This window comes from Armigeres subalbatus, chromosome 2, assembly GCF_024139115.2.
Source record: "Armigeres subalbatus isolate Guangzhou_Male chromosome 2, GZ_Asu_2, whole genome shotgun sequence".
Taxonomy (NCBI): domain Eukaryota; kingdom Metazoa; phylum Arthropoda; class Insecta; order Diptera; family Culicidae; genus Armigeres; species Armigeres subalbatus.
Genome location: NC_085140.1, coordinates 116,420,048 through 116,434,283, shown reverse-complemented (window position 1 = coordinate 116,434,283; position 14,236 = coordinate 116,420,048). Strand labels below are relative to the sequence as shown.

Sequence of the window (14,236 nt, the reverse complement as noted above, 5' to 3'; positions counted from 1 at the left end):
AGCTCACTATGCACTCAGATAGACATTCATAAATGTTCTGTTTATTTATTTCACCTAGGTACATACCAATAATTATCGAAAGATGTCCTTAGGTACAGACGTTTTTGCTTCTTGTATTCACATATTGGATATTAATTAATATCAAAATTTTACTTTTTATGAAATAATTTCAAATGAAGCCTAGAGTATTTTCGTAACCCTCAAGAGTAGGGGAAGAGGTGGTAAAATGAACAGTTGGCTATATTTATATTAAAACATTATTTAGGCGTATGCTAATCATGCACACGTTTTCCTCGAAATAAAATAAGGTACCTAAGCTAAAATTTTGGTTTTGAGACCGAACGAATAGCTATTACTATCCAAAATACCAAACGAGGCCGTAAAAATAGGGTCTGATGTAATTTTTAACCATTTTTCTGCAAGCTTCAATTCTTAATAAATTCATAATAACATTGATTTAAACCTGTTCTAACCACAGCGGCAAATGGGACAACCTTCACAAAGATGTTGCAGGGGTAAATAGTAAAATTATTGGTTTGCATAGTTGGAGGAAAAGTTATTTATCACAAGGCACGTATGGGGGTAAAATGAACACTTGTATCAAACTTTCACAAATTTATGGCAAAAGTTGTGCGATTTTGAAGCGGAAGTTCAAGAAACAAACCATATCAAATAACCAAGACAAAACTTTGAATATGTAAATTTAATTAAAAAATAATTGATATTTTCAAACTTTTTTCCTTCTTTTTATTATTTTGATAATTAAGAGCTTTTCAAAAGTTATACCAGATTTTTCAAAAGGCTCTCGTAATCTCAATTAGTTGTATATACAGTGCCAGAGTAAAAAAAAGAAAATTAAATGTTTCAAAAGGGTTTAAGAAGCGATGTTCATTTTACCCGCACTATTTTTGTACATACGAAATTTCGATGTTTTTTATTTCGATGAAAAACTATATAAAACAATGTTTATTAGCGAAAAAATTGTTCAGTGCAATAAGAATATGAGTTAAATTGCTAAACCAAGTGGTAAAATTAGCAAATTATCCTCGTTTTATGATTGAATTTAACGCAAGTCCTTAACGTGTTCATTTTACCACCTGTTCCCCTATATTGTTTTTTTTCATATTTATTTGCTTGATACTTGATAGATAATGAGTTGCCTCCTCTTGGTGAGCCTACGCCAAATGGAGTATCATATAGCTGCATAAGCTATCGTGTACACGGCCTACCACGAAGCCTACGACACTTTTCGTGTTATCTACTATCTCTATTTTAACTGTTCTTGATGCTCTTTTGTCATACGCATGGGATTTGTATACAGCCCATCACAGTCTGCCGTGTATTATGAGAATAATTACATTTAATGTTTCAAAATTAATGACTTTTTTTCGAAAAAGTGATCGGAATCGCAGATTTGCAGCCTTAAGCAGCTGGAATTTGTTTTAATGCCTTCTGGGAGGTCCAAAGAAAGTCGTAGTGGTAGTCGCTAAGTGAAACTTTGAAAAACTTTTTTTGTATGGAACTTTTTGCATGAAAATTTTTTTTTTTTCTTCGGGTTATTTTCGGATGTTTCACTACCTATTTTCCCATAACGTAACCCGTTGCAAGTCCATGAAACAAGCTTTCAGAAACTTTTTAAATAGTTGGAAAAGAGCTACTGTAGCCGAAGATATTGACAGTTGAATAATGCATTGATTTTTCAAGAACTAAAAAGTGTCTGGCTCTAATGCCTATATCTTGATAACCATATGGCTTAGAGTGCTGATATGCTGGGGTTTAATGCTCCAAAGCATTAGCATTTAGTAGGTCAACTTGAATTACGAATCAGAGAAAGTCGATTTTTTATTTTCGGCCACCTGATTCCCCATAATGCACTGTCTACGACACTTTAAACTGTCCTGTCTCAAAATTGTTCAAACAATAATGTTTTAACTGCCCGACGTTTCGGCTGTGTTTGGCAGCCTTCTTCTGGGGGAAATTAGTTTTCCCCCAGAAGAAGGCTGCCAAACACAGCCGAAACGTCGGGCAGTTAAAACATTATTGTTTGAACAATTTTGAGACTGTAAAGCCGAATCCCATCACATATATTTAACAGTCGAGACACCATAGAGATTTAAACTGTCCTTGAGCTCAGATCCTTTTATTTAAATCGATCAACAAGAAGATCTTTGATGTCCCCACTATTTTTATGAGTTTGAATAGCTCCATGGGAATTCATTACACCTTTATAAACACATTACAGAATACGTTGAATATCTACGACACTCCAAACTGACCAAGAGGACGGATCTTAATATTCAAAACCATCAACAAGATGTCTACAATATCCCACCTACTTTTATGAGATGGAATAGCTCCACGGGACGTCGTTATACCGTTAGAGACATATTACAAAATCAGTTCGACATCTTCGACACTCCAAACTCAACTCAGATCCTAATATTCGAATCGATCAACATGAAGATCTTTGAAGTTCCCACTATTTCTATGAGTTGAAATAGCTCCGCGGGACTTCGTTACACCATTATAGACACATTACAGAATTCAATGAACATGAAGATCTTCGTTGTCTGAACTATTTTTATGAGTTGGAATAGCTCCATGAGACTTTATTACACCATTATAAACACATTACAGAATTTGTTGAACATCTACGACACTCCAAACTGTCAATAAGTTCAAATCTTAATCTTCATCTTGAGAAGATATAGTAGAACGTCACGCAAAACAATTTTCAACACGTTTCAACAATTTTCGTCATACTTCTTGTAATAAATCTCTAGTATTTTTTTCAATTAATCGTCACGCTGCTCAGACCCCCGGTCCCAGTAAGGATGTGTCGCAACTTGTAAATGGCTACCTTACACATATTTCATCGAAATTAGGAGCATTTATCGAAAAAACAATCACCAGGTTGCACAGCAACTGATAGATAGATTTATTTAGCAACATGTTTTAGCTATTATATTTAATTCATTTTGGGATAAGTATGGTGAAAAGCGCTTGAAGTGAAATTTTATAAAATTCTTCATACGTAAATTACTTTACTCTTATAATATAAATAGTAGTCTTAGTAACAAACATTTTCGTGTAATACTGCGATCAATTATATTGTGGATTGAATATGTTGCGAGCTTTATTCAGTTCTAAGTACGCAATACTCATTTATTGGTTAGACTTTCATCTCATGATACCCCTTGGCAAGATAACCAGATAGTAAAGCCTATTTTACTGTTGTGGGATTAGATGCAGTAAATTGAGCTTTCTGAACGATTCACAGGCTTTCTATAAAATGAACAAAAATGAGAGTGTTACAAATATGCGATCATGGACAGTATACTGGTGTAATGATGTCCCATGGGGTTTTGCAACTAAAACACAAGCACAGTACTCTATGAATCACTCTGTTGGTGTTGTAGACCTTCAATATCTGAACTTTACAATGGTTTGGAGTACCATAGCTATTCTGGGAATGTTGATTTTTTTTATACTGATGTAATGATGTCCCATAGGGTTTCTACAACTAACGCACAAGCTCGAGGGCTTATGAATTACCCTGTTGATCTTGTAGAGTACCGTTGATGTTCTGGTAGCACTGCGATTTGATAAAAATAGTTCAATTATATTTCAAGAACCATTTCCAACTTCAATTTAAGATTAAAGCCACGTAAAACGCTTTGTTGTTTATTTAGATCATCAAGATCTGAACTTAAGAAAGGTTTAAAAGCCCTAAAAGATCCTAGAAAATTCTTTAAAATTTTAACGAGTTTCAATAAGATGTAACAAACTTATGCAAATCTAAAAAAAGGATTTGTTTGGTCAATAAAATCTGGAGTGGGTCAGTCGATGTTTGCAATCATTATCGGACCTTTACAGATCAAGTAAAATCCATTTCTGGATGTGTTGTTTAGGTGAATTATTTTAAATCACTATCAGACCTAGTCAAGAAATCTTGAAAAATCCAAATCCAGAAACTACTGGACTTTGTTGGTGTCCAAAATTTAAGTATCTCATAAAATAGTAAATTTGGGCAGATTTTTATGCATGGTCCTTACAGCTTAGTAGTTCAACAGTGTAGTACATGGAATTTCACAGCGGAATACTGCGGGGTATATGTTTTGTTCGTGAATTTTTGCACAAAGTATGCTTTTACAAAACTACTGAAAACTCAAATCTGGACGGAGCTATTATTACGTTATCAAACCTATTATGTAGATCTGTCCAAGAGCTTTGTAACGATGTACAAATAAGATACTTTTGAGAAAAATATGACGAAGCTGCCCATTTCGCCAAAACAGTGTGCAATTATCACTTCTGGGAGGGGCCAGTTTGAACGCCTCTGAAAAATATAAAAAATCGAAACCGCCGCGATTTTAAAAATACAGACTATAGGACTAATTTTACATGCCCAAACCGAAATTGATATATTGGTAGTTTTGACTACTCCCTCATATTAAGCATTGGTCCAATTCGGGAAAAAAACAGCAGTGTTTTGAAGGCACTTCTGGGCGATAGGTCAATAATATCAAGCTCTGGACCAATCTGGGTCAATTATCTTGAAAACAAGTAATGATTAAGCATTTTCTCCATACTAACGATTTTAAAGAAGGCTCAAGCTTTTCAATTCTCGGGGGTATCAGTGATAAAAAATCAAACTCAAATTATCGCTTATTGAGTATTTAACGGTTTCATTTTTTTCTCCAATATGGATTGCTTGAATTGGAAATGTCGTTCAATTAAATGCTGCAATAATAATCTTTTTTCAGTCCACATGGAATTTTACGAGTAAAAAAGGCAAATTTGTCTCAAATCCATACCACTGGTTTCCGGGATAAACCATTAGAGCAGTAGAGCTCTTTGGGACGTGGACACTCGGTTGATTGAGAAATGAGAAGTGAGAACCAAGAAGCTGAGAAAAAATGAAAACTGAGAAGTTAGATGTGAATAAGGGCAGCGAGAAATTAGAAATGAGTTCTGAAATGTGAGAAATTTATATTTATTCCTTCTTTCTTAATTTTTTTTCCTCTTTGTATTTTCGCCATTTTTCTATCTGTCTTCTTCGTTATTATTTCTTTTATCATGTTTCTTCTTCTATATACATTTGTTCCTCTTCCTTTTTCTTTCTTACTTTTTCCATATTCGTCCTTCCTTCTTCTTTTGTTCTTCTTTCTTCTTTATTCTTTCTCTATCTCTCTGCTTTCTTCTTCCTACTTTTTCCTCATTCTTTATCCTTACTTTTTGCTTCTTCCTTCTTTTTTGTTTCTTCCTTCTTCTTTTTTCTTTCTGTTTTCTTCCTTCTTCATCTTTCCTCTTACTTCTTCATTCTCCATATTTTTTTCTCTCTTTTTTCTCTTCATCCATCCTTCCTTTTTTTCTTCCTCCTTCTTTCTTCCCCCTTCCTTCATCCTTTTCTCTTCTTTTATTCCTTCTTCCTTCTGAAGAAAGAAGGATTACCAAAGAATTACTAGGTTAAATCTTCTTCCTACTGTTTCTACCTCTCTTCTGCCTTCTTCTATATTCCGTCTTCCTTTTTCTTTCTTTTCCTTCCTTTCACCTTTTTCCTTCGTCTATCTTTCTTCTTCCTTCTTTCTTCTTCCTTAATACTGTGTCTACTTTTCTTCTTCCTTCTTGTTTATTACTTCTTTTTTTCCTTCTTCTTCATTTTGTTTTCTTTCTCCTTCCTTTTACCTGTTTCCTTCTTTCTTAGTCTGTCTTTCTTGTTCCTTCTTTCTTCATTTTTACGCTTTTTTTCCTCTTCTTCCTTTCTTATTTCTTCTTCCTTCTTACTTCTTCCTACTTCTTGCTTCCTTTTACCCTCTTCAGTACTCATGTTTCCATCTTTCTTCTTCTTTCTTCCATCTCACTTCACACTACTCATTTCTCACTTGTTACTTCTCACTTCTTCTCTTACTTTATTACTTACTTCGATCATCTAATTTTTCACTTCTCACTATTTACTTTTCACTACTCACTAATAACTTCTCACTTCTCACACTCAATAAGGAAACATATTTCAACTATTCGGCTGCAGGGCAGTCGGCTAAATAACTCTAACCCAAGTATATAATTCCCTTTGCGTCTATTTCGCAGCTGGGTGGCTGCCTCAAGAAGAAGAAGAACGAGATGGGCTTCATATCGCACAATGGTGCCGTCCTCATCAAGTTTTCGCTTACTTTTGGTGCCAATAGCTTTTCAAACCGCAGGGAATTGTTTAGCTAACTTCCATGTGCCTTGGTTGCTCAACGAATCAATCTCGTCATCCATTTCCTTCTATTTTCTTCGTTGCTGTATGGATTAACCGGTATGCCTCAAGGGCGTAGCCAGAGGGGGGCAGGGGGGCCACCGCCCCTCGCCCACCCCTCCGCCTTCTAAATGGTGAAAAAATTAAACGGGTACGGAAATTAACTCCCTTGAATATGTGCACTTTACGATCCAATCATATTCAGAAATAGGTGGTTGAAATTCAAAAGATTCCCAAAAACATAATAGGGTATCCAGGATTCATAATATATGAAAGTTCAAAACAACTCGAAATATTTTGGGCTCTAGAATTCTCATGAAATCCTTCTGGAAGCTCCCCTGGGAACTTTTCAATTCCTCCGGAAAGTTATCCACATATTCCTTTAAAGATCGTTCGAAAATCCTTCTCATGTAGTTGTAATTCCTCCTTATCTAGAAAACCCTCACCAATTTTTTTAGGACATTCATGAGCAAAACTTCTTGAAGAATTCTCTTCTTCTCTCATTTCGGCATTTTCTTCAGGAATGCATTCGAGAGTTCTTTCAATAATACATACGGATTTTCTTCCCAAAATTCTACCAAAAGTTTCTTCAGAAATTTATGACGGAAATTCTCCGATTTCGCTCCATTATTTCACTTGTAAATCTGAAAGGAATTACTTCGGAAATTCTTCTAGGAACTTCTTCGGGCATTCTTCCAGGAACTCTTCCTTTAATTCCTTCGGGATAACTTCCAGGAAATTCTCCGGGAATACCTCCATATTCCTCCAGGATTTCATTCTGGAATTCTTTTCGCAATTATTTCAGAATATCCTTCAAGAACTCCTCTAAAAAATTCTTCAGGAATTTCTCCCGTCCAAGTTTTTCCCCGGAAATTCTTACAGGTATTTTTCCGGGAGTTCCTTCAGATACTTCTCCAGGAATTCCTTCAGGAATTTTCCCGGGAATTTTTCCACGGAATTGTCCTAGAATTCTTTCCGGACTTCACTCGGAATTTACTCCAGAATTTCATTCGGAAATTAATTTCAGAGTTCCTCCAGGATATCTCCCAAGAGTTCTTCCAAGAATTTCTTCAGAACAAACCCCCGGGAATTCATCCGGTAATTTCTTCAGCAATTCATCTGGGAATACTTTCAGGATTTCATCTGGGAATTTCTGCAATAATTCCTCCTGGTATTTTTCCGGGAATTCCTTCAGATATTTTTCTGGAAACTCCTTAAGGAACTTCTCCAAGAATTATTTCAGGACTTCCTTGTTGAAATTCCTCCGGAAGTGCTTGTGGGAGTTCCTCCGGGAGCTCCTCCAGGAGTTTTTTCAAGAGTTTTTCCTGGAATCCTTCCAGGAGCTTCATAGGGAATTCCTGGAGAATATTTGGCAGGAATTTCACGAGAAATGGCATTACGGAAGCTCCTCTAGAAATTTAACTCCGGATATTCCACCGGATGTTCCCCTGAAAATTCCTCTGGGAGTTCCACCAGTTGTTTCTCCGGGAATTCATTCAGGCTTTCTTTCAGGAATTCATTTAGGCTTTCTTTAGCAATTTATCTACAAATTCCTCCAGAAGTTCTTCGGAGAATTTCTTTGGGAGTTCTTCCCTCTTGGAATTCTTACGGAAGTTCATTTGGGAGTTCATCCAGGAGTTCTTAAGAGTGTTCCTCCAGGATTTCCTCCGGAAATTCTTTCTGTAGCTCTTCAAGAAATTCCCCCAGAAGTTTCAGTTCCTCCGAGAATTCCTATGATCATTTCTCCAGGAATTCCTCCTGAAATTCCTTAGGGAGTTCCTCCTCAGATGAACACCCGGAGGAACTGCTGGTGAAACTCCCGGAGGAATTCTCGTAGAATCTGTTGGTGACCTCCCGGAGGAATTCCCGAAGGAACTGCCGGAGGAGCTCCCGTAAGAACTCCCGGATGCATTTCAGGAGAAGCTCCTAGAAGAATTCCTAGAGGACCTCCCGGAGGAACTCCCAGAGAAACTATCGCAAGAACTTCTGTAGGAATTTCCATCTATTTCCATCTGAAGAAAGCCTTAATAATTTTATTTAAAAAAAGCCTGAATAGTTTCCTGGAAGAGCTAGTGGTGGAACTCCCGGGAGAATTTTCAAAGGAACCCTCGGAGGAACTGCTATATAAATTCCTGAAGAAGCCTAAATGAATTCCAATTCTGGGAACTCCCGGAGGAATTTTCGGAGAAACTTCTGGAGGATCTCCCAGTGGAAATCTTGAAGTTTCCACCGGAATTCTTTCAGGATTTCTTAGGGAATTGATCCAGGAATTCCTCCGAAAATTCCATTGTTGATTTCATTTTCAGTATAATTTATGTAGAAAGTTTCGGTGGAATTCCTGGAGAAATTCTTTGAAATTTTCACAAGGAATTATTCGAAACTTTCACGGAAAATTTTATGGAATTCACACAAGAAATTCTAAGAGTTTTGCGAAATTCTCAGGAATGTTTATTGGCAATTCTGCGGAATTTCCACGGAATATTTTTAGGAATTCCGTGGTGCCCATTTTATATTTTCTTTCTGAATACTAAGCTTGTTAATAATTTTATCACTTTATTTAAAAATATCTGATGAGCAATCATGCATTTTTCTAAAAATGCAATCATGCATTTTTAAATCTATTATCGTTATAATCATTATTGAATTGGTTATTATTGGTTGTGAATTTAGTTTCAAAGTTGTTGGAACTTAGAAGGAAATAGTGCCAAGCAATAATATTCATGTGTGTATATAAAACTACTATAGAACTACGATTCAGAAGACCTAAAAAAGTTGCCCCTCACCCCAACTGGAAATCCTGGCTACGCCCACAGTTTCTGACTTGAGGAAATATACTTGAATGTACCGACTGAAGTTGTCGATCATCGATAAGAAGTAACGCGCACCACCTAGCGACATCGTGTTCATCTAATACCCACAGATGCCCGTGTCAAAATCATGGACGGACCACATTCCATGGCAAAGATGCCTTTGTCATATGTTATTTGTTTGTTTGTTTATTTGTTACACCCAACTGACCTTCATGGTCTTATTGAATAACTTAATACTATAGCTATGATATAATTTAACATTACATTTGGATTTCTTACACGACTTCATACAATACAATAATAAACAATAATTTCCAACATCTTTACAGTGCAAACAATAATCTAAAATTCTAAAAAAATTAAGCAGCACATATACAACAGACATAATATATACACAGCAAATTAAATAGAGTCATGGCACTAAACAAATGAAAATATTTGAATAAACGACAAAACGATTTTTTACGAGTTTACAACAATTAAATTCTATTTGGCTTCCACGTTATTCTAGGCTTTTCAATAAATTCACGATATTTTATTTCAGTCGGCCATATATCTGACTGCAAAGCTTTTCATTTATACTTATTACTAAGCATAACTTTAAATGATGCATATTCAAGGTGATCACATTCTTGCCATTTGGGTACAAGTTTCTTTACTTTTACAGAACTATTAGTTACTATCCCGAGTGATTGAGACACTAGAAAAGTGATATCTTGCTCCGTTGCTTGCCCATCAATGTTTGTCAAAAACAATGAAAAACTAATGCTGTCCAATGAGCAGCTCGAAGTAGCTCGAAGTTGTTCCTGTCACGCTCATGCCCGTTTGTTGACAAAAAAGAACGAGCAGGACGGGAACAACTTCGAGCTACTTCAAGCTGCTCATTCGCGACTACGAAGGTAAATGCTTCACGCACAGTCTGACAGTTCCTTATGGGATTTTACTGTGGAGGAACAAGAATGGGTGATTGGCGGCCATGTTTCACGCACAGTCTGACAGATAGCAATGAGATTTTGCCATAAGAGTGAGTAGAGGCATTACTTTCGTATTCGCGAATTGGACAGCACTACTGTCGTTTGCATAGACCGCTTCAGAATTTGGGTTCGTTTCGGATTGTTTTTTCGTTCGCATTTTCGCTTCCTTGTTGCAACCTTCCTGCAGTATCCAGTATGTGCCCCCAGGCTTGACATCAAGTCATCGAAAAATAAACGGTCACAGCACATGTGCGATGTGGCATCCGAATCGACAATCTATAGTTAAGAAGAATTTTCTGTCACAGCAACCATGGATTTGAATGCAAAATGCGTTACCTTGCCAACCGTTGCTTTGAATTTTAAATGTTTGGTGCTTCATCGCTTGCTTCCCTTCCAGTTCATGAAACTGGGCAGTGGGCACTCGCGCTTCACATGGCCCGGTTTGTGACAGATGCGGTAGACAATAGACTTTTCGTTCCCACCAGCTTTTGCCACTCGCTTTTGTGCTCTATAATAGCGTGAGCTCATCTTCGGATCTGCTTTCATTGGCTTTGATGTTGTTTTGAAGCTTCACGGTCCGATAACTGGGAGTCTTTATAAAGCAACTAAAGCAACTATCACATTGCAGATTAATTACTTGCAGTTATCGAACGAAGTTTGGTTGGGTGGCGTTGGAGCTACTGTACACGTCTGCAATTGCCACTTGTTCACTAAGGGAACAGGACTAGCTGTCTTCGATGTACACTATGATGCGCGTAGCCTGCTGTGTTCCACGTAGTCCGTTGGCTACTATCTGCTCATTCCTTGTATCGGAGTTCTTATACTGCCCACAAACTATCTTTGTACCGATCATAGTAATGGATTTTGTCTCATATTTTCCGTTTTTAGCCCTCGCTTAGAACACTAACATAGCTCGCTTTTTCCAGACAAGAAATATTCAGTCATTCAATGCACCGGTTACCTCAAATCCTGGGCACCAGCAAAAATCGGACTAGAAGAGCACGAAACGGATGGCGAAGGCGAGTCGTGCAATCTTTCCTGCCTGGTTGCCGTCGGACGGGTCCAACTGAATCTGTTCCAGAACCAAATCACCAACGGTAACGGCAATCTTCCGAATCGTCGTCCAACGGTAGACAGCGGCGGAAACGGCGCATCCACCGCCACCAACGGCTGTAAGGGCCTAAATCGGAATAACATTCCAAACCTGAGAAATGTACAATTCATATCGCGCCATGCGATGGATGGCAAGTTCCTATTCGTGGACCAACGGGCCACTCTGGTGTTGGGGTTCCTTCCGCAAGAGCTGTTGGGTACCAGCATGTACGAGTACTATCACCACGAAGACATTCCGGCGTTGGCTGAGTCGCATAAGGCTGCCTTACAAGGGAACCAGTGTGTGACGACTTCGGTTTACCGATTACGAACCAAAGAGAACGGTTTCGTGCGACTGCAAAGTGAGTGGAAATCGTTTCGAAACCCATGGACCAAAGAGATCGAGTATCTGATAGCGAAGAACAATGTCATTCTGGTGGACCTGGCGGAAGCCACGAGAGGCAGTTTCAGTGGAATAAACGCGAACTTGCAAAGTGGCTGCAACGGGAACGACGGCACCGGCAACAACGAGATCAACGACGGCAACAACAACAACGAAAATAATGAACAAAGTACGGTTGGATATGAAATTTTTAACCATTGTAAGTAATGGTTTGGCGTTAGGAGTCCAATTGGCATGGAACTGTATTAAAAACTAGTATTCGAAATTTAACTTGAGCTTTTGAGATCGCTTCTGCCGAGACGCATAGGGAAAGCAGTGTGTTATTAACGCTATGTTTGTTTGATTTTTTTCAGCGAATGGTCGTGAGATACAACGAATGATAAACTCACATGTGGAGGCTAGTAAAATAGGTCGTCAGATAGCAGAGCAGGTTTTGGATCATCAACGCAGGATAGGAGATTCTTCGTCAGGTACGAAATTTTATCTTCTACTTAGCTGACAAGGTTATTAAACCTAATCCTTGATACATTTCAATTGTATAATCACAGAGAGCAGTCCTGACCCTACCGACTCGGCCATAGCGCAAAGCTTTAACCCAGCCATCCAAGAATCCAACAACGCATCGAGTGAGGCTATTGCGGCTTCTTCCTCTGGGGTTTCACCAACGTCTTCCTCAAATGGTGGCGGTGGAAGCGGAGGAGGCAATGGGAATGTAGGAGGAGCGGCAGCAGGAGCCGTTTCAACGGGTGCCACAACCGGACCACCAGTGCAACGAATAAACGGCACATTGCCGGGTTACAACCATGTTCGAAGTAACAGCATCGTCAGTCCAGAACATGGTGAGTGTAAAAATATCGTATTTTCGTCAATTTTGCTCAAAATTTTGCATCGTTTTATTTCGCAGAGGCTTCCCATAGTCAAACCAACAGTAACGACGGCAACGATGAAGCGGCAATGGCAGTGATAATGAGTCTTCTGGAAGCTGATGCTGGCTTGGGAGGTCCTGTCGATTTTTCCGGGCTACCGTGGCCATTGCCATGAACCAATGAATCAATACGCACCTTAGAGGCATTTGTTATTATGATAAAATATGAGTTAACCTCCTTAGTCAACCAACCACGCAATGAATCAGAGTTACCAATATAATGATTTAGTCAAGTTGAAAGGGGAACAATTATTTAAGTAGACCAAGTCATTTATCAATATTGTGTTTTATTGCCAAGCTCCTAGATGGAATAAATCAGGCGATATTTTCGCTTCATATACTAAACTTTATTGTTATTTATTATTGAAATACTCTTAACCTATTTGCTATTACTTAGACGTACACCGCATTTGTCATTATGACTAATTCTACGGCCGCAGATGACCCAATCCCTGGATTCTTAATTCATACATTTCCAGTCTATTATTTTACTTCTCACTGCTTATGTTCTGCCTGACACTAATAATTTCTTTTTAGAACTTCGCACATCTATTTTCTCACATCTTCCTTCTAGTTTTCTTTAATTTCACTCACTTTTTAACTTCACCTACTACACCGAAGTTAAAATTTGTCTGTGAGCATTGATGGGAGCTTTGGACAAAATGCTATGTTTACTTCACCAACATGTTTTATATGAGCGTTTTGATTTTCTTAAATAAATTGATTTCATTTTCCGGCACTCGCAACAAAGTGATCTCGCTTGACTGTGGATATACAACAGTAAAGCACATGTGACGATTGGACAAATCAAGCATCCGAAAGATATTCAATTTACAAAAAAGAGCTAACCGCGGTGGAGGTGGAGGCGGATGCGGATACCAGGATTCTGATGGCTTTTCCGTAAATGTTACCTTTAAGTGGTCTAGTTGTGTAGGGGTTATCACGCCTATCTGACAGTAGGAGGTTGAGGGTTCGAGTCCCTCCAAGACACGTAGATTCTTTTATGCAAATTACAATTTGTCCATTTCGAAACATGTGCTGTGCATATGCACAGCCAAGATATTTATCAAAAACATTATTTCAAGTTTATTCTTAATTTCAATGAAAACAATGGTTACTCAATGAAAGTTTGTTCAGAATCCTTATGAATGATTAATACTGTTGTTTAACAGTTGTTTTACGAAATAATCAATAGCAATCTTTAAACACTTCCTTTTTGCGTCTTTTTCAACAAGGTTCACCGTGTAATACTATCAAGTACTCGACGGTGCGTTCCGTCCTTCAAACTATAATTGTTTCAATACAGTAAGGAACGATGAATTCATGTTCCGTAAATTCTACTTCGTTTGCCACCCTTTCTTGTCTTGTCTTAGCACATGCATTGCCAATATTGAAAAGCAAACTGGAAATGTCGGTTGTACTTCCAAGCATTTTCTTGTCTGTATTAATATTTGCATCATATCATAAATGTGACACAAATATTGAAACGGCCAGGCCCACCGTGCAGGCTTGAAAATGGGAGATAATTCATAACTCCCCGGCAATCTGATTATTCAGCAATAAATAAGATGATCAACGAAGAATTTATAATTCACGAAACGAAGAAACGGGGACAGCCGTACTAAAGGTTCCGCATTCAGGGAAGGATATGATTGAGTAATCGGTGGGAGTGATTTAGCTAAGAGGATTAATGTACACTCCTTGAGTCCTCAACGTCTTGGGATGGGACACAGTTTTTAGACTAGCGCCCTGGCTTAGGGGCCGTTCACAAATTACATAACGCTTAAGAAG

At 38.0% G+C, this 14,236-nt stretch overlaps 1 protein-coding gene across 5 annotated transcripts in view; it reads left to right on the top strand.

Annotated features, from left to right (window-relative positions):
• LOC134210710 (protein cycle) overlaps nucleotides 1–12,781 on the top strand; it is a 101,947-nt gene extending 89,166 nt beyond the window's left edge. For 4 of the 5 annotated variants that reach the window (XM_062686942.1, XM_062686940.1, XM_062686938.1 and 1 more), the window contains 4 exons: nucleotides 10,952–11,719; nucleotides 11,874–11,990; nucleotides 12,069–12,359; nucleotides 12,425–12,781. In XM_062686942.1, coding sequence (XP_062542926.1) covers nucleotides 10,952–11,719; nucleotides 11,874–11,990; nucleotides 12,069–12,359; nucleotides 12,425–12,561 — 1,313 coding nt within the window. In that variant the 3' untranslated portion in view covers nucleotides 12,562–12,781. The remainder of the gene's footprint in view (nucleotides 1–10,951; nucleotides 11,720–11,873; nucleotides 11,991–12,068; nucleotides 12,360–12,424) is intronic. The other variant, XM_062686941.1, reaches the window with a different exon arrangement.
• Nucleotides 12,782–14,236: the final 1,455 nt, after the last annotated feature.